The 22,009-nt window shown below is 34.4% G+C and overlaps 1 protein-coding gene across 5 annotated transcripts in view; it reads left to right on the top strand.

Annotated features, from left to right (window-relative positions):
* Positions 1-22,009, top strand: part of DCP1 (decapping mRNA 1) — a 174,653-nt gene that overhangs the window by 75,773 nt on the left and 76,871 nt on the right. For 3 of the 5 annotated variants that reach the window (XM_090410674.1, XM_090410666.1, XM_090410685.1), the window contains 2 exons: positions 3,960-4,122; positions 14,021-14,770. In XM_090410674.1, coding sequence (XP_090266800.1) covers positions 3,960-4,122; positions 14,021-14,770 — 913 coding nt within the window. Of the gene's footprint in view, positions 1-3,550; positions 3,569-3,959; positions 4,123-14,020; positions 14,771-22,009 lie in introns of all 5 variants that reach the window. The other 2 variants (XM_090410659.1, XM_090410681.1) reach the window with 1 other exon arrangement.

Below are 22,009 nucleotides of genomic sequence, written 5' to 3'. Positions count from 1 at the left end.
TCCAGCCAACAGGTTTCAGGTTTGAATTCTGCAAAGGCATGGATGTTTGCAATTGTCCTATTAACCAGTTACCATTCGTATGGCTGTGACATGTGTCCTGGCGTGGTATGACCCTTGATGTCTTTGCACTATAAAATATCAAATAAACTCTCTTATTCTGTATAAATTTATTCATCTTTCCCATCATGCAGTTTTGCTTATTCTGTTAATTTCCAGATTTTACCTGCCATCTTCACTAAAACTGTGCATTATTAGTTGAAATATATTACTTGTCCTATAGGTTCTATGTTGAGAATGCAGCTGGAGTTTTCTCTGTTCCTGCCTGTTTTCATAGTTTTGGTATTTTTATTGCTGGTTTTCATGCCATATTTGTTATAGCTGTTATTCAATTTAGTTAGAGAATCCTGGAGATTTGCACTGCATATATTTAGGAGTACATCATCTGCATAAAGCAATGACCCAAGTTTCATATCTCCAATTTTGAAATTAGATATAATGCTGCATTCTTTCATAATGTGATCCACATAGATGATGAATAAGAGCAGAGATAATGTGCAACCTTGTCTCACACCTGATTTTACATCAAACCATCTTCCTGTATTTCCTTCAATTCTAACTGCTGATTTAAACACAGACTGTATTTTCCTGTATAATGTTCCATTTCCATTTACTCTGTATAATAACTGTAGTGTTTTGAAAAGCTTTTCCCTGGGTACCTTTTATACATTTTCCAAATCTATAAAACTGAAGTACAGTTACTTGTCGTATTCTCATTATTTCTCAACTGTTTGGGCTGAATCCAGCTTGTTCTTCTCCCAGATTCTCTTCCACAATTTTTCTCAGCCTCTTTTCAATTGTGCTTGCATAAATCTTACCTGGAACACTTAGTAGAGAAATTCCTTAATTCTCACATTAAGCTTTATTCCTTTTTTTTTTTATAGATGGGAACTATGAGAGCTCTACTCCAGACATCTGGAATTTGACCTTCTTACCAGGCCCTCTGAATTATGCAGTGTAGCACCTCAAAACTTTTATACCTCCATGTTTGAGCATTTCTGGTCAAATATCATCTACTCCAGCTGCCTTTCCACATTTCAAGTTTTTGTTGGTGTTTTCTACTTTAAGTCATGGGAAGGCTTCAGTTTTGTACTCCTGTTTGCATTTCTCTTGAAAATCTTCTACAATGGTTCTGTCACTGCTTGTTTCATTTAAGTCTTTCACAGTAATCACTTGCAAACATCTAAGATATCCCTCAGTTTTCATGACACCTTTATCATCTTTGACTCCTTTTACAGTACTCTCTTCTCATTTCTATATCAATAGAAATGCCCAGAACTCAATAGCCTCCAGAACAGTTTGCCACCTTCCTGATATTAATCTTCTATATTCTTACTGAAGTCTTCCCATTACTTGTTTGGCTACTTTCACACATAGCTCAGCCCTCTTACGTTTTTTCTCTGTATTCTTTTAGGGCATCTGCCAACTTATTTGCTAGGAACTTTCAGTATGCTTTCTTCTTTTCCAGGAATACTTCTTTAACTTATCCACCGTGGCATTGGTATTATTTCTATCCTTGCAGATAACTTCACTGCATATCTAGCTATCTTAATCAATCATTGTTTTCTTTGGAATTTGCCACTGAGACTCCAAAGTTTGTTTCTTGATTTTGAACTGTTTCATTTTTCCTTCAGTGATGTTTGCATAGTTGAGTCTACATTTTTCCTATATAAAAGCTGCTCAACTTTAATTTTTTTTAAAACTTATATACAGTTCTTTTCAATGTGATGTCCTTTTTATCCTGCTTAGTACTAAGTAATGTCACTTTCAATTTCATATCCTCTCTATACAGTCTTTTATCCTTAACCAGCATGAAGATCACTATCAACAATAACATAGTCAATGAGGCTTTTCTTATTTCTTGTGTCTTCTTTCCACATAAATTTGTGTACATCCTTATGTGGAAAAGTGTTAGTAATGTCTAGTCCATAAAGAAGACAGCATAAATCATTGTTTTACAGTGTAGTTCAAGGCAGCCTCTGAAATACTGCAGATCCCTACACAGTGTAACAAAAATCAAGGCTTAATCCTATACCTAGTTTGATTTGCTTTCCTTAAAAATCTAATTGCTGTAGACCTAGGATGCGATACTCCTGATGCTACAAAATATAACAGCACCAACATGCATAGAGATATTAATTTAACTTTTTTATTCTAGTTATTTATTTATTATGTATGAATTGTGAAGTTCTGATAACATCTGATATGTGTAATTAATTGTTTCTAGTCTTTTCTATTCAACTTTTACTAATACCCCTGACATGCAAGTCTGACGACTTACAAACTTGTAGGGTTATATTTTATTAAACATGTGGACTAAATATCAGAAGCTATCTATAGAACTGCTAAAGCACAGAAACTTATATACATTAAAGCAACCAAAAGGTGGAAAAGCAAAATATTACGCATGTTGCTTTGATTTTTTTATTACGATTTTTTGATTGATGTACACACAGCATTGTGTATTCGGGGGGGGGGGGGGGGGGCTGCTCATCTTTGCTTTAAAATCTGTAGTACCTAATTGGCATTCCACTGTTCTCTATGGAACATTGCTACTTTTTTTTTTGTAGAAAGACCCAGCAACATTATCTACTTACCTGTATGATCATTGCCTTTGCTGGCAAGTATCTCATTTGAATATATAGCACAACTAGAATAAAAATAATTGAATTATTAAGATAGCAACAGAGCAAAAAGAAAGCATGTGGGGTGGAGGGGAGAAATGTATGTATGTATGACAGTGACATGACTTGTATTTCAATGAGGTGTTTTATCTATAAGATAGGGGCAAATAATTGTAATGATATTGGGAACATACTATCTAATGATAGTTTAATTGTTGGTTTAAAAGTTTCTCAATTAACAAAACAAATATGACATTTGGTAAAATGATTCTTCTAGGATGAGAAACTTTTTGACATGTAAGAAAGGATGAAATGAAGGTCATCAGGATTTTTCCAGCAAGGGTTTTCAGGAAGGAGGGAGTGCATTTTCATAGATTTTAGTTCATGTTAACAAGTTCTGAACCATTGTCTACATTGTACAATGTAGAAAATAAGAGTTCCAGATTATTCAAACTTCATACATATATAATGTCAGTGTTAGTACTATAAGATTGGCAGAAGGTAGGGGTATTCATTTTAAGTTGACTAACTCTAAAATTAGTACTCCCAAATAGATGTTGCTGTTTCAGGCTAGTATAACTCAGTCTTCATCTGGACTATTGGAAAATTTCAACCTAACTTTGCATCAGATAAAAAATTTAGCCATGTGTAACTTGCATTTAATTTTTTTTTTTTTTATTTTTATTTTTTTTTTTTATCTGGACTAGTGATATGCACATTTGGTGTTTTCTACAAGTCAAGTGAAAATTTAACTTGAAAATCACTGCTGGAAAGTTTTTCCACTTAATGAAATTTAACATTGATTTGAGGATTTATTAATTTTTAGCTGCTATGCAATCTGGACTTTAATGAGTTTTTTTTTTTTTTAGGAATTCCACTCATGAAAGGTAAACCTGCATTAGTACAGTGAGTGGGCTAAGGATTATTATTTATTATTTATTTTTTATTTTGTCTGTGATATATAATTACCGAAGTTACTCTCCAGTTTTCTAATATGTGCCACAAAGAAAACTAATTAGCAAGTTTAGTAGTACATCTGTTGGCTAGAAATTGTGATGCATTATTCAGTGTTTGATAGCAATATTAAATGTAAATCAATTATGCCTTTAGTTACCCGATGATAAATAAAACACTTAGTCCTCTGTATTGTAAGGATGACTGTTCACGAAAGTTACATCAGTTATACATGTGCTTATGGTAGCCTTTCATGAGTTTTTCTAAAACTATTTGTCAAAATTTCTATTCCAGCTAACTAATGTTATTTGTTTTCTTTTTCAGGATGTCAAGAATGGCTGCAACTAAGAAAGAGAAGCCAGTTTTGCAGAGGCAAAGGTGTGCTTCTGAAAGTGACCACCCAGCAAAACAGGGATCTGTAACTACTCCAGCCAGAGATAGTGATATTATATCTTTGCTGACTCGAGCACAAGATGAATATGATAAGGTACAGCATACATCATATTTTTTTATATGCTTTAAAACACTTATAATATATGAACTTTTTTAAAATGACTGCAGGCAAATTTCAAATTAGAATTGGACATTCCATTCATGCTCATGACATCACTGAATGTATCAGTAGCAAAGATTGAGAAGTTTTTTTTTTTTAATCATTTCAAAAAATAATTATTGTGTGTGGATGGGGAATCTGGCTATTGTTCTTGCTTTTGGAAAATTAGTAGGCAGCCAGTCTCCACCCTTAGTTGTCATCAATAGTTGAGTTCGTAGCTATCAGTGATTCTGAAGACTTCAGGATGAGAGTATACAAGGCAACTTCCATTGTCTTGTGCTCCTAGACTCATATTGTATGAAATTTTGAAGTCCCATGATTGGTTTTTCCATAAGTTCCTGGGGGAATCGTAAGTTTCTTGGAGGAAAAACCTTGGTGGATATAACTGCACTGAAGATTGAATAAATCAGGAGCACTTAAAAGTTTCTTTTGTTAGTTTCACATGGAATTGCAGATGTTGCTATACAGTTATGCTGGCACAGAAATCCATTCATGCATTTCGCTGTTCTAATTTTTATAAAACTTAGAAAATAAAGCAGCAATAATAATGTAAATACTTCCTGTACATCTACCACATTCCATCTCATTGAAATGAAAATTCATAAATTCACCTTGCAAGAATACACAAAAAACAGTCGTATAGAGAATGTTATTTTTGATGGTCCTATTGTCAGATTGAGTGTACAGATAATTTGAAATAGGGAGCAGTTAGTTTCTGAATAAGAGAATCAATTTATTATCATTTGGATATATGAATACACACACACACACACACACACACACTCGCTATACAAAGAATTTTGGAGAAAAGGGACATATTTAGAAACAAGAACTAAACTAGACACTGAGTAGTAAAATAACTTAATGTAAAAAACATAGGAAGTTGTTTTACAATGAAAGAAGTCCTTGAAACTCAAGGAATTAAAGAAACAGTCCAGGAAAAATTATATGGAATGTTATTGGCAAATAATTTAGAATGTGCAGTTACAGAATTTAGGAAAAATAGAAAACTTGGGAGTATAGAAGACAGCATACAGTTCTGCAAGCTACTGATAGAACATCACAAAAGGAATAAGAAATACCAAAAATGAATAAAGTGGAGGTATCCCTTGCTTAGCGCAGTTTTGCTTAATGCCGATTTGATTATCGTGGCGAAATTAATTGCGGCAATCCTTTGATATACACGGCAAGAGTTTTGATTAATGCACCTTTAACCCTGAGGAGCACGCAGCTGATCTGACAAGCAAAATGTTTAATATAAATATTCTTACACAATTCAGTGTATAGCTTGGAGGCTATGAGTAGCTGTGCATTCACATGTTATGAGTGATATTCCACACTGTTTTTTGCTGTCAGTTTGGTTTAACACGTGTTATGTAAAGGTTTGTGATATTTGTCAGTAAACCGTATCTGAGAGATACCATGACCTCCGATGTCAGTATAGTATCGTTTATTTGTTTATTTTTTTTTTTTTTTATTCTTTGTTCAATAATGTAAGATTGTAACTGAAAATAAATAAACCATCTTGTATTACAATAGAGAGCCAAAGACTTGTTTATCATACATGTCCTCTAGGAGATGTGCTATTTATCATACATCTCCTCTAGGAGATGTGCTTTACATTTATGGAAACTAAGGAAAGTGATCTGGAGCTCACTCCGCCTTTACTACGAGTTGCCCATAAGGTTATTTATGCTTGCATCCACTGAAACTTTTAGTTTCTATATATTCAGCACGAAATTCTAGTAGTTTCTCTATTCGGCTTTGAAATATTGTTGGATTCAATATCCACTTAATTTTTACCATCATGTATTATATTTGCAGTGTTTTTTTCTTTGTTTTATTGCTTGTTTGCCGAAGTATGGAGAGTCATTTTGCTTGTTATCATAGAATTTATGCAGATGAGAAAAAAAACTAAAACTGTTCAAACAACTCTTGATAACTTCTTTTGATAAAAAAATTGTAGTAAATAATATGCATACAAGCATTTATTAAACATTTACTTTGCATTCATTTTTTTATCTTTCCTAAAAGAGTACCATATAAAACCAATTATTAATACAGTAATCGATCATGGACGAATTGTAATTTTTACCATTGATTATTAGATTTGATTAATGTCATTTTGATATATGCGGTAACATTGAGGGATTAAAGATAACACAAACTGCGTTAATCGAGGGATAGATACCTGTATTTTAACAAGATAGCAAAGCATATCTTTGCTCTGTGTTTTAAGTTTTATTAACTTACACAGTGCACTTGTTAAATAATAAAACATAATTCCTGCAAAAATAAAGAGCAACCACATGAAGAGTAATCATTTATTTATCTTTAATATAATTTTTTCTTAGCTGAATACACAGTTTATGTTCATATAAATTTGTAAAACACCATCTTGCCCACATGTGACATTTAATTGCTTTAGGCTCTTCCGTTTTTCATGTGTGGAAGTAATATAAAAAAAAAGTGTATAGAGTTGAGCTTGGTGGTTACACTCCTCTGGATGCCCTCCACTGAATCAAACTAACATCTTTTGAATTTTGTTTTCAGTTTTGGAAACAAAAGTCTGTCTTACCAAATCAGGTGAATAAGGCAAAAGGTTGAGCACTTTAGTGGAATTGGAAGTGAGAAACTGTTTCACATTTAATGCATAGCATGCAGGCCCATTGTTGTAAAACTTCCAGCCGTTGTTTGGTAATTCATACCTCCTCGCACTCATCTTGTGCATTGATTGAAATGCTGCATGATACAGGTAGTACTGACTGTTAGCTATTCGGTCTTCTGGAACAAATTTCTTATGAATAGTTTTGATAATGTCAAACAATCAACATTGTTTTTACTCAACACTTTTGCATTCAAACCCCTTTATTGTCTTGGAGACATTGTGATCATCATTCTATGCTTAGCTATGTTGTTTCTAGATCACATTAGCGGCATCATAATTCATCACCACTCATGATTCTATCTAAAATGGTATGATCTTGGTCAACCATTTCAGCGAAATATTCACGGCAAGCAACATGATGCTTTCTCTCTCTCTCTGCTCAGTTCAGAGAATATGGTATGAATTCCAAACTAATCTTTCTTTTCATTAACTTTTCCAACAAAATTTCACAGGTTGTTTCCTTTTCCTGTGCAGTCATCTGTGTGGTGATTCAACAATCACTGTTGAACTCACAAACTTTTTTCACATTTTTATCTGTCCAAACCGAGTTGAGCCTTCCTGGTCATATAGATAATCTTCTGTTTATTTCTACCATCTCAAAATTGTGTACACTACTCAAAAACTCATGGTGTGATAGGCACTCATCCCCATACACCTTAAGATCTTCAAATGTTTCTGAGGCAGATGTGATCTGTCTGAAATAAAAATTTTATCACTCATTGTTTTAATTTTGAATTATTGGAAAGGCAAGATGCTATTAAACTAATGAACCTGTCAGAGTGTGCATGTTTTGTTGTAAAGAGTACATTCTAGGAGTTAAAATGATATGCTGTTTTGCCCCAATTTACAGGTAGAGCCATAAAAAATAAAAAAAAGAAATAAATCTCTCATTATTCACTGTGTACAGTCAATTCTCACAGTAGCAAACTTGGAAGGACCACAGAACATTTTTAAGTGAGTAGTTTGCTATAGTGAATTGATTTTAACATAGCATTATAATTATGAATAATTTTGTTACAGCAGTATTTGCTGTACTAACACTCAATTATATTTAACGAGAAGATTAAAATACGTGGTAGACAATGGATGACTGTATTAATCACTGATTAGTCAAGGATACAAATGTAATAGAAAAAGACTGGAACTAACTCAACCCAGGAAGCAGTTAATGTAGTTATTTGCCAAAAATAGGAAAATAAGGAATTTCTCATGGACAAGTTACTTGGTACTGCTGAACAGGTTGTCATAATTCTCAAAGTTTCATCAAACTGTCCCTTTCAAACCCATCAATGAAATCTAATTATTTTCTTCTCTTAAACTGGCTCCCTTGTCTCTCTACCTATGTAGTCTTTTTCAGTTCTCTGCTCACAAATGGTCATTCAGCCGAATAGTAGATCACTGAAAATTAGTACTATTAGTCTTATAAAATGATATAAATCTGATTTGGCAAGGTATGGAATTTACAATGGTCAGATTTTTGGGCAATTCCAAATTAATTCATTAAAGAATCTTTCATAAGTGAACATTTATTCAAAGAGGACTCCATTAGTCGCTTGTGGTGGAATGAAAGCGAGCCTACACTTAGATGTTAATCAGTGATGGGCGTTCTCTTTCAAAATATGGGAAAGCGTAATTTCAATTTGCCATCAATGGCAGAATTATATTAAAAATGAAGATATTTAGGAAGGAACTTGATGTTCTTCGCATTCAGGAATGTGTTAACTGAGTTAATCTCAGTTGGTGTTTTAACTTAATTAGCATAAGAGAGAAAAGGTTAACAAACCCTCTCTGATGTTTGTTTTCAGGATGACAGGTAAAATGAGCCAGAGAAAGACCAAGTTCTAGATGGATTGATGTAGTTAGAAGTGCCTTAGATGATCAAAATATAAGATCTGACAATATTGGAGTCCTGCCAGATAATAGACTGATTTGGAGGAGAATTGTTAATACAAAGTAGTTGGTAACGTAAACTTTTCATATAGTACTATCAAGGAATTTCATGACAGATTGTAAACCATCTGCAGAAGAAACTTTAGCTTACTCCTAAGTAATAGTACTCACATACTGTGTGAGGTGAGGGGGGGGTATTTATTTTACCTTTCTCTCTCTCACGCGTGCATACACACACACACACACACACACACACACACACACACACACACACACACACACACACACACACACTGAGTGGTTTGAAACTCTTAAATTCAAAACAAAAAGAAAACAAAAACTTCTAATTATCCTATTAACTCATTAAACCTAATTAAAAGATTAGGTCTTTACATGCTTGTAAACAAAATAAAAATCTTTAATTAAAAAAAAAAAAACAGAACTTCAAACAACATGAAAAACACTCTTACTACACCTTCCTTTCAATTAAATAAGCCAACAGTTATCCTATATGGATTAAACTAACCATATCATCACTTTAAAATGAATTAACTTTCTAATGAAAGCCTCAACATTCTTCTTAAAATATTACGAGGGTTGTTTGAAAAGTTGGGTAAAAAAAATAAGTTAAGCGCATGATTTTGGAAAAAATGACCTTTATTTCTCAACATAGTCTCCATTGAGGTCTACACATTTGGTCAAAGTTTTCAATTTTTTTATTCCATCTAAAAAGCAGGATTTGTGAAATTGTGCAAAACAGTCATTGACAGCCTTGAAGACATCCTCATTCGAAGAAAATTTTTTCCCACCAAGCCAAATTTTTAAGTTTGGGAACAAGAAGTAGTCACATGTCGCCAAGATCAGTGAATATAGTGGATGTGGAACCAATTCGTGCAATTTTGCCAATGTGTGGGATGGTGCATTGTCTTGATGAAAGAGCACTTTTTTGTGTGCCAATGTTGGCTTTTTTTTTTTTTTTTTTTACGGTCCAACAGTGAAGCATAATATACTCCTGTTATTGTCTTACCCTTTTCCAAATAGTCTATCATGATAATTCCTTGGGAATCCCAAAAAAACAGTGGTCATCACTCTCCCAGCTGACAAAAACTTTGCTTTTTTCAGTGCTCTTTCACCAGGCATTATCCACTGTTTAGACTGCTGCTTGGACTCAGGTGTGTAGTGGCGGATCCAAGTTTCGTCTACAGTCACGAATTGACACAAAAAATCCTGCGAATTGTGATTAAACAGCGTATAGTTTTAAACAAACACTGTATTGAAATGTCTTTTCACATGCATTTTTGATCAAGAGTCAGCAATCGCGGCACCCATTGCGCACAGCTTTTTCATGTGCAATTTTTCATGCAGGATATTATACAGCCGTTCAGTTGAGACACCTACAATCTCAGCAACGCACTTTCATTTGGCAATCTTCCATAACGATACCATGGATTTTGTCAATCATTTCCTTTAGTGACCTCAGTTGGGCATCCGGAGCATGCTTCATCTTCGATGGACTTACGACCACTTTTAAACTCATTTATCCAAAAATAAATAGTCTTTAATGCTGGTGCAGAGTCTCCCATGAACGGCGTCTAACTTGGTTTTGATCTGCACGGCCATCCACTTCTTCAAATAAAAGTGTTTTATCACTGCATGAAACTCATTTTTCTTCATTTTTATGAAAAATGTGAATATGTCATTTTAAATGTTTGCCAATCAAGAACTATGCTTCACACATGGCTAAAATTTTGCCTGGGGTCATGAAAAAGATGATACATGTCGACACTGGTATGAATGAACGAGTTGTGTCGCTGTCTATTGGAAATGTACCAAACTTTTCAAATAACCCTCGGATTACCAGTTTTAACACTTCAGAACAAATTTGCCTTCTGTATATGAAAGCTTCTAAAGAAGTAACTAAAACTATATCAACTGTTAGAAATCACTTATCTGACTGAAAATCCTTACTAAAACTGGGCCCATTTCTATATGAGCTGGCAAGCAATAAATTCCTTTTCACCTTTAACTGAAATAAATCCTATATGGATTAATGACTACAATAAACTTTACACTTATCTCTTTATAGAAGGATATCCTTTCTTAGTTTAACTTTTCTTTTAATTTCTGTCTGGTCTTCATATATTGAAGACACAGAAATTTTACCTTACTCCTAATTTAGGGTAGGATGGCTTTTCCTTCATAGGGATTAGCAGAAGTTGGATGGGAAGTTGTTGCTAAGTAATATGGGAGAAAGGCTGTAACATCTGATGTATTCCAAAAAATTTGAGTACGTGTTTATAGATCAGTGGTTGAAATCAGCATGGTTATTATTTAGTTTCCTCTGACCAGCCCAGGATAAGATATTCTTGAAATTTTTGATTTAAAAAAAAAAAAAAAGTATTAAGTTTCTGACAGTACTTGATCCTGTTTCATTGATAAGGATCAGAACACCAATTTTCACTGCCACTTTACACAAAAACCATGGCAATTTAAAACACTTATTTCCAGAATTACAATATTTTAATTTGCATAAAATTTCAAACCCAGGCATGCTGTAGATAGTCAATTCTTACTATAGCAAATTCATAGTGATCACAGGAAGAATTTGTATTGATATCGTTTATCATAGCATGGTGCCTGTGAGACTTTGGTTGGGACTTTTCATTAGTTTGTTATAGTGGTGTTTGCTGCAGTAGTGAGTCAGCTATAATGGTTAATGCCTCCTCATCAGATAGCAATTACAGATAATCTTCTTTCAGAGTTGCACATGTATGTACCTAAGCAGGATAGTTTAAAATCCTATCCAGGAGATTATACATAGCATCCTTTGCAGTTAAGGATGGTTGTAATTTGACCACAAAGAAAGAAATGCTATTAGGTTCAGAGATTACATGTGCTTTGAGGAAATTAGGATTCAGTAAACAATGACCATCTCTGCAAGAATTTGAGAAACTCTCTCCATGGCAAGAGACCAAAAAATAATAAAGCTTTGGTTCTATATCTTATCACTTTAATTGTAACAATGTATTCCACCTCCACAAAGGATATGTCCATCATCACTACATGTAGAATTTCTGCACTTCAGATGATATCAATTTGATCAAGAGATGTGAGTAATGTTAGTAAAATTAAATGTTATTTTACATTTATTACATTATATGAGGGGAGCTGAAACAAAAATGACTGGTGTGTGTGCAACAATAGACTTTTTTTCTCAGAGGATTGCAAATGATGCAGCAGCATTTGTAACAAGTGTATAACAATTTGTGGGGAACATGTAGAATAATGTCTAAGTTGCATAGTTCTATCTCATGGTGATTTATCACAACTTTTCAGCACACCCTTGTATAATAATCTTACATTATTATTTGCATGACTGCAAAACCTGCAGTATGTTGCTTGATCACTGGAATGAGCATTTAATATTTCTTCTCCTAGAAATTTCATTTTGATAATGATATTTCCTTGACAATTTCAAAATATGGTATATTACATGACTTTATACTGCTTAACTAGGACTTTGTTCTATCTTCTATTATTAAGTTTTGCTGTTGTCAACTTTCATCATAATCCATTTATTACAAACAGCAGGCCTTCTCTACAGCCAAAATGTTGGATGACCTTGAATGTTGATAAATTTTTTCCTGTATGTTGTTTTGATTAATACTGCCATAATCATGTTATAAACTTATGCACTGGTGTCCAAATGCAAAGGACGAACTACATTTTTACCTATATATGAAAAAATTTTCATGACTACAGCTAAATGTGGGTATAAATTTATTGCTACCATACTAATAAATTATATTACATAAACAATGTTATAAATTTCATACAGATTAAATTGTAATACTTTTTTTTGGTAAAAGTTATCATTTTCCTAAGAACATAGTTAAGGAATTAATGTACAGTGCTTACAGAAAAATTATGAGGAGAGACATTTCAGTATGGAATACCAAGTGATTCAAGGAGTTCTTGAGACAAACTGGCCCACTCCTTCAGAGCAAGGATAAAGCCTTGTTTGTTTTCTGGAGGGAAATTTCGAGTAGCAATGCATCTCCCTATTGCGTCCCAAACATGTTCTATGGGGTTGAGATTTGTGGAGTGTGCTGGCCACTCAATTCGATTAATATCCTCTGTCTCTAGAAGTATCTCCACTGCTTGAGTACAGTGTGGGGTGACATTGTCATCTATAAAAGTGAATTCTTTGCCTACAGCACCATGGAATAATCAAACATAACATTGAAGAACTTCGTTGCAATATTGTTCACCATTCATAGTCCCTTTTTCCAGCACTTGCAGTTCAGTGGGTCTATTAAGCATAATTCCTCTACTATATCTATCCCTTTCAAAATATTCTCACAAAGGTAAGCAGTACCACTTTGATGCCAGATCAAGTGTCATCTAGAATCAGAGGAAAGACTAAAATGACTCGTCTGTAAAGAATACATTAGCCCATTGATGTCTTATCTAGTTTTTATGGATACACCTCCACACTGAAAACGTGCTCTATGAAGAGGTGTGGATAAAGGGATGCAGGCTGTAGGCCTTCAGGCATATAGACCTACTTGTCACAGACGTCTTGCTACAGTTTGTCAAGATATATGCATACCTCTGCTTGAATGGAGCCAACTTGCAGGCTGACTTGCCGTAGTGTGTCAGTTATGTTTTACTGTTCTAACCAAAAATCTGTCTTCGTGCTCTGTGGTAGAGTGAAAGCGATCTCTTACGAAATGTCTGGAACATGTTCTATTGGTTTGAAATGCTGCCCAGAGCCTGGATACAGTGCTATATGAGATTCCAAACTCTGGCAATACAGTGATTGTGCAGCCTTCTTCAAGCTTTCCACTAATTCTTCCTCATGTGATAAAAATGTCTTGTAATGTCTTAAAGACATCTAGATGATGTCTTTAAAACATTACAAGACATCCAAATTTGCAAGTTTATTCCTTCATGAAAAGAACTTCCTTCAAACACAATTTGCTTAGCTCAGCCTTTTGCCTTTTATCCTGCTGAGTGTTACCACGTGACCTCTTTCTGCACTATTTGAAAATTTGAATGTGTACCCGCTTTCTACTCTAAGTCGTCAGTTGTACAAATTGCCAGAACTTGATTCGTCTAAATTTGCAGTTGTAATTTCCAAAATAGTGTTTGTCCTTGGGTTTTGGACACCAGTGTATTAATAGTGACAAGAAGAACTGAGAATGCCAAGATGTTTGTTTATTTGAGATTATAATTATTAGTTCTTTACTTATTAATTCATTCCTGTTTCAGAGGCTGGGTACAAAGTCAGATGCAAAAACAAAGCCTGTGATTAAATGTGATCGCAAGACTGGTGATATAATCCGCCCGACTCCTGTGAGAGCTGGTGATGTGGTCCAGACTTCCTCAGGACTTTCAGTTACTGTGGATACACTGTTTGCTCATGCTGGAGACAATCAGTGCCATCTGCCAGTTGGATCATCTCAAAGTAGTAATCAGTGTGATTCTACTTTTCATATTAGGTCATCTACTACAGATTCATCTGTGTCAAAAACTCATACCAACAGTGATGCAGGAACCATATTACAGAGACTTCTCTCTAATCCAGCACATACTGTAGAACATATTGAGAAATTACAAAGGAATGAAGGTATATATGATTCAGTTCCTAGAACACGATCAGCAACATGTACTGCAGGCATGGGTCTTTCTTCTGTGAACCAGTCATCAGAAAACTCTTCTCTTTTGACATCTGACCTGCCATCTGTACAAAGTTTGGAGCAGGATTTAAAAGAGAGATTAAATTTGCTTCCCAAAACTGGGACAGATACTAAAAAACGTGGTTTGGAGTTAGTCACTGCCATCATCAATGATGCTAAAACTAGTCAACAAAAATGTAAAAGCCCATTGAGTGATGATCATCTAATGTTAACACCTGCCATGTTTGAACAAATTTCATCCTATTCGCTTGCACAACAGCCTTCAGGACTCAGGCAACCTTTGCAAGCTAGTGACACCAGTGCTTCCGTTCCTGTAGTTCTGGTAAGTTAATTTTCAGTAGCATTTTATCGTGTTTTAAAAGATTGTCATAAAATATACATTTCATTCATCCAACAGAGAACTCATGGGGACCACAATAGAGTATTACACTGGATAATTTGCTGTAGTGAATTTCTTTTAGAATAGTATTCAGTTGGGACTTTTCAGTAGAATGAATGAATGAATTCAGTAGAATGATGGTGTTTGTTATAGTAATAGTCAGCTAATTTGTTTACATATATAGCTGGTTATATATAAAAATATTTGACAGTTGTATATTTCTGGTCATGACATATGGAATTGAAACATGGACCTTTTTAAAACTTACATTGATATACTTAGTCATACATATAAAAATTCAACTGTCTTTAAAATCAGGAACAGATATGAAATTTCCTATAAAGAAATGAGAGTTAGGCAGGGAGATGTCATTTCACGTAAATTATTTACAGCAGCCCTAGAAGAAATTTTTAAAAACCTGGATTGTAAAATTAGAGAAATTATGGTAAATAAATCGGAAAGAACTAAATCACCTATGATTTCCTGATGGCATTGTCCTTTTAGGAAACTGCAGAATAACTTCAACAAATGATCACTGAATTAAATATAAACAAGGAAAAAACAAAAATAATGTATAATAAATACATTACCAAAAAGCCAGTACAAATGGAACATCAGGAAATTGATATAGTAACCTCCTATGTTTACCTAGGACAGAACATCACAGTATAGTATTACTGTAAAGAAGAAATTATATATAAAATTCAACTTAGTAGGATGACCTTTTGGAAAATACCATGAAGCTCAAAGGAAACATCCCAATCTGTCTCAAAAGAAAAAATTTGACAGTTGTATACGTCCAGTCATGACATATGGAAGTGGAATATAGACTTTCACTAAAAAATTGACCAACAAGTTGAGGATTACCCAGAGAAAAATGGAAAGATTATTACTTGGTATTATTCTTCTAGATAGAAAGTGAAATACTTGAATCAGAGCTCAGACTAGGTTAAGAGTCATTATAACAACCATTAAAAGATCCAAATGGCAATGAACAGTCAAAAAAGGACAAAGTTGATATCAGAATGGTATTCTAGAGATGGAAAGAGACCTACAGAAATGCTAAAAAAGATGGTGAGATGGCAGAAATTCATTGACATAGAAAGGCTCAAGATAAGAATGAATGGGGGACTTTGGGGAAGTCCCAAATGTCCCAATGGTTTAGCATGTATTTTTGTTGTGAATGGTACTGTTAGAAGTACTTGTTAATATTAATTACAGTATTTTGTTAAATGTTGAACTAGAAACTAAAATATGGTTGCTTATTAGGTAAATGATTTTAACAGGTGCCAGAAACTCTTCTGGAGGATTTAAAAAGAAACTGTTTTTTCCATTAGGAAAGGAACTAAACTCTTTGAACAGATGCACAGGTGTAGTTGCAAAAAAACTCTGAGGAAGTTTCCCTCAGGTTACCCTGTTTAACACTTCTATTGATTGAAAAGTAACCCATCTCTCTCTTCATGTGCAAACAGCTGCTTGACTTTTCCTGTAAATATTGAATTTACAGAAAATGTTGAATTACAATAGTTTGGTATGTCTGGTGGTGGTAAACTTTATATGTTGGTTATTCATAATTGTATTTTTTTAAGGAAATTACAACATACACTAATATTAACTAAAATGAATTTAATTAATACTTCCTGTATTTTGGCCAAGTGAAATTGCCATCATCAGGGGGAACAAAATATAATAAGATACATGCATGCAGGCATTACACTAAGTAATGGTGAAGCATGTCAGCTGAGAGTAGTCCTAAATAGTGCCCCCAGTGGGCTATATTTTTAGACTGAAGTATGGAGGATGAAAATTTCACAAGTTTGTTGAGGTTAGGGTAGTTTCTTAATGTAGAAACAGATTCAAGGAAAAGTCTTTCATATTAATATTATTTGCTATGATAAAGTAAAGTGGTTCCTTCTAGCATATTCTATGGCAGGTATCCAAAGCATGGTTAGCAAGACCCAAGTGGCTGTAGTGATGGAAACTGATATAGTCCTTAAGTTTGGCAATTTAATGTTGGATGTCCTGCCTGTTTGGCCATAGTAGGATAGTTTACAACTACAAGGGACCTGATTAACACCTGGCAGGTGCAGGGACTGTGGTTGATCTTTGGTAGAACAAGTAAGGGATGCTGATTTTTTTATGTGATCTATAAGTGTATTTTTTTAAAGATTTTTCTTAGTTTTTCAAATGTGCCTTGGATATATGAAATAGTGATAGCTTGGTGTAGTCACTGTTCTGGAGAGGGTAGGGTGTGTGTAGGTTTGGGATTTTAATATTTTTTGGATATGGTAAGAATTGTAGCCATTGGCAAAGATGGTTTCGTGAAGGTGGTAAAGTTCAGTGGGAGGACACTTTTATCTGAACTAATTAATTCAGTCCTGTTGCACACTTTTAATAATTCCATACTATATCTACCATTGTATGGGTGAGTGGGTTTTCTATAAACAGAGAATGCCACAGATTCATGAGGCTGGCATGTAATTAAAATGTCAAGGAAGGGGAGGCTGTTATAATTTTCTATTTCTAATGTGAACTGGATCCTGGTGTGTTGATTGTTTATTTTGTATATTAAAAATGTTGAGAGCATGCAGCCAAATAGAGAACATTCTCAACAAAGCATAGGCCAAACAGCAAATCTATATGGAGAAGAGTTCAGAGCTTTCTCTTTAAATGTTTCCATAAAGAAATGAGCTGGGGTAGTGGGGGAGGGAAGCCGAACCCATAGCTGTCCTCTCTATTTGTTTGTAGAATTTTTCTTACCAAATGAAATAGCCAGAGTTTCATAGTGATTTTTTTTTTTTTCCCTTCTAAGTTGGTACATCTGTCATAAGCATCAATCTGAAATTGCAAGTCATTCTATCAAGTAGTTTTTTTTATAGCTGTCTGAAGCAAAAGTGTTGTCTGTATCTCTTGAAATGGATAAAATTGAGTATCTTGCCATTATAAAATTCTTTCTAAAAGAAGGTTTAACGCCAAAAGAAATTCATTCAAAGTTCATAAAAGTTTATGGGCACTCTTCTCCTTCATTTTCGACAATTAAGAAATGTGCTGCCAAAAGCGGCCATACCAGCCTTGAAGATGATCCACGTGAAGGATATCCAAAAAGTGTAATAACACCAGAAATCATTAATCAAGTGCACGATATGGTATTGGATGGCCGGAAAATCAAAGTGCATGAAATTGCTGAGACTATAGGCATTTCAAAAGACAGTGTAGGATATATTTTGCATGAAGAATTGCAAATGAAAAAGTTTTGTGCAAGATGGATGCCACGCTTGTTCACAGCAGATCAAAAATGCACTCGCATGAAAATCTCTGAACAGTGCTTGGAGAGTTTTAACAAGAATAAAACTGATTTTGTGCATCAATTTATTACTATGGACGAGACTTAGATTCACCATTACACACCAGAATCCAAACAGCAGTCAAAAGATAATTTATTAATTATCTTGGAAAGAGTAAAACAATAACTGTGGAATATTATTCCGATCTTTTAACCAGACTAGACGAAAAAATTCGTGAGAAAAGACCCAGTTTGCAGAAGAAAAAATCATCTTTCATCAGGACAATGCACACCTGCCCACAAAGGCGTTTTGGCAATGGGAAAATTAAGGGATCTGCACTATGAATTGTTGGAACATCCACCCTATTCCCCAGATTTGGCTCCTTCTGACTTCTGTCTTTTCCCAAAACTAAAACTCTTCCTCGCTGGTGAGCATTTTTCTTCGAATCAAGAGGTGATTGCAGCTCTAGAGGATATTTTGCAGTTCTTACTGAGAACCACTGCAGGGATAGGATAATGGTGCTGGAGCATCGCTGGAATAAATGTATTAGTCTTAAGGGAGATTATGTTGAAAAATAAAAATAATTTTGAAGTTATAAATTCGTTTTTTCATTATTAGGCCAAGAACTTTTCAGACCACCCTTGTATTAGGAGGAAATTCAGTTTGAATAAAGTGTCTTTAAGTGGGACATGGGTGAATAGAGAGAGACATCAAAACTGATCATAATGTGTGTGTGTGTGTGTGTGTGTGTGTGTGTGTGTGTGTGTGTGTGTGTGTGTGTGTGTGTGTGTGTGTGTGTGTGTGTGCACGAGAGAGAGAGAGTGTATGCACTGTAAACTTGTCCTCTTTCACTTTCAAACTGGAAGCCATTAGTGCACTATCTCTTCATCACAGCTACGCTCTTGCACCTATAAACATTCCTACTGAAAAAATTATGATTCAGATTGAACGTGGGATTCTCAGCCTTCCTATCCATATTGCCAACAATATCAGAGTGGATATTATTGTACTAATGTACTAATTCAAGCAAAACCTCCAAAAATGAACCTCTCCTATAAACAATATGAAGCACTATTGCAAATCAAAAAGGATAATTGTAATTACTAAATCTGATAAGGGGAATGCTACAGTAGTTCTAAATTACTATGATTACACATTAAAGCTTTCTTCTTTACTTAGATCGCTCACCCTTAGACTATGACTATACTAATACACAGATCAGATCAATTCTCAGACTTTTTAAAAAGATCACCTGCTGACCTTTTGAAGTTTCTATAATCTAAAACCATATAATTTTAGACCCCCTCCACCATATATATGTACTGCCTAAAATTCATAAACAGAATGGGTCATATTGTATATGCCATTGATTCACCTACACACAAATTTGCCAAACATTTAACCAAAGTGATCTCACAATATAGTAACACCTCTCCTTCACATGCAAAGAACTCATCGTCATCAACTTCCTGGCATATATCCTCAAGGGATGCACAGGTTATGATAGTACTACATGAAATATTTACATCATTACTAACTTCCTTTCTACAATTTTCCTCCAAATCAGTCTGTTACCTGTCAAAACTCCAACATTATCAGATCTTATATTTCTATCTTCTAAGGCACTTTTGTATGTATCAATCCAGTTCTATCTTGGTCTTCCTCTGGTTCTTTTTCTTGCCAACCTGGCAGAGAACACGTGTTTTGCTAATCTTTCCTTACCCATTCTGTTTAAGTGACCCATACCACCTGAGATTAGCTCTGCATACGCATTACTGGATGCTGACAATATCAAGTTCTTCCTTTGTTCATGCCCTCCTAATCTTTCTCAGGACTCTCATATCTGTGGTCTCTTGTCTTTGGTCAAGTGTTTTACTTCTCACCCAGCTCTCAGATCCATAAGTTAAAATTGGTTTGAACACTGTCTTGTATACAGCTAATTTAGTGTTTTGACCAATTTCTCTCTTATTCCATATGAATTTATTCAGTTGACTTCCTACCAGATCAGTTTTGTTGATTCTGTTGTCTATTTTCATATTTAATTTACCATCTACACTAAAAATCATGCCTAGGTAGCTGAAATGTTTTACTTGTTCTATAAGTTCTCCATTCACAGTGAAGTTGATGTTTTCAATTCTTCTGCCTATTTTCATTGTCTTTGTCTTGTTATTGCTGGCGCGTTCATACCAAATCTATTACAACAATTATTGAATTTAGTCAGGGAATCTTGCAGACTGGTAGCGGATTTATTTAGAAGTATAACATCATCTGCATATAATAAAGAGCTGAGATTAACATTTCCAATTTGATATCAGGTTTAATACAATTTTCCTTCATTATCCATATAGATAATGAATAACAGAGGGGAATAATATACATCCTTGTCTGACGCCAGATTTAACATTAAACCATCTACTTGTACTTCCTTCAATTCTAGCTGCTAGTTTAGAACTCAAATAAAGACTAGGTATTGCTTGACATAATGCCCCATTGACACCATACAACTGTAGTGTTTTGAATAGCTTTTCTCTTGGCACCTTGTCATATGTCTTTGTCAGATCTACAAAACTTAAATACAGATCTTTGTTATATTCCCATGATTTCTCAACTGTTTGTTGTAAAGTGAAATTCTGCTCCTGACAGCCTCTATTTGACCTGAATCCAGCTTATTCTTCATCAAGCTTCTCTTCCACAATCCTTCTCAACCATTTTTCATGTATGGCATAAATCTTACCAGGAACACTCAGTAGAGAAATACCTCTGTAATTCTCACATTCAGTTTTATTTCCCTTTTTATATATGAGTACTATGAGAGCTCTACTCCAATCATCTGGAATTTGTCCTTCTGTCCAGGCCTTCTGAACTATGCAGTGCAACTACTGTATAACTTATACCTCCATACTTGAACATTTCTGGTTGAATATCATCTACTCCCACTGCCTTTCCACATTTCAGGCTTTTGATGGCTTTTTCTACTTCAAGTATGGATATATATATATATATATATATATATATATATATATTCTTGATTGCATGCCCGTTGAGTGTTTTTTTACTACTGTGCTGTCATCACACTGCTTGTTTCCTTTATCAATTTTTCAAAGTAATTACTCCATACTTCAAGGATATCTTTTTCTCCAGTTTTCATTGTCACCTTTATCATCTCTAATTCTTTTTACAGCACTCTTTCCTCCATTTCTGAGCTTCTTCAAGAACCTCCAGATTATGTTGCCACCTTCTTGATATTTATTTTCTATGTTCTTACCAAAGTCTTCCCATGACTTTTATTTAGCTAGTTTTAACACAGCGTTTAGCTTTCTTACATTTGTCTCTGTATTTTCTAAGAGCACGAGCTGATTTATTTGCCAGGAAGTTTTGATATGCTTTCTTCTTTACCTTCACTGCCTTTTTAACTTCCTAAGTCCACCATGGAGTTCTGATTTTTCTATCCTTGCAAACAACCTCACCACATGCCTCTCTGGCTGAATCAATCAATGTTTTCTTCAGGATTTGCCACCGAATCTCCAAGGTTTGATTCCTGTACTCAAACTCTTTTATTTTTCTTGAATAATGTTTGTGTATTTTAGTCTACAGTTCACATCTGAGCACTGCTCAACTTTTATTCACTCTAAAACTTTCTTACATGTTCTTCTTTTCAATATGAAATTCAATTTTATTCTGCTCAAGACTAAATGATGATCACTTCCAATTTCAAATCCTCTGTACACTCTGGTGTCCTGCACCAGGGAGAGGACATCACTATCAATAATAACATAGTCAATGAGACTTTCTTATTTCTTGCCTCTTCTCTCCATGTGAATTTGTGCACATTTTTATGTTGGAACATGGTGTTACTTTCTGCAAAAAACTCAGTCCACTTTAAAGCCAGTATAGAATG

This window comes from Typopeltis vanoorti, chromosome 2, assembly GCF_054136105.1.
Source record: "Typopeltis vanoorti isolate ZY-2024b chromosome 2, IOZ_Tvanoo_1.0, whole genome shotgun sequence".
Lineage (NCBI taxonomy): Eukaryota > Metazoa > Arthropoda > Arachnida > Uropygi > Thelyphonidae > Typopeltis > Typopeltis vanoorti.
The sequence above is the reverse complement of the archived record's forward strand: the minus strand, read 5'-3'. Positions and strand labels throughout refer to the sequence as shown.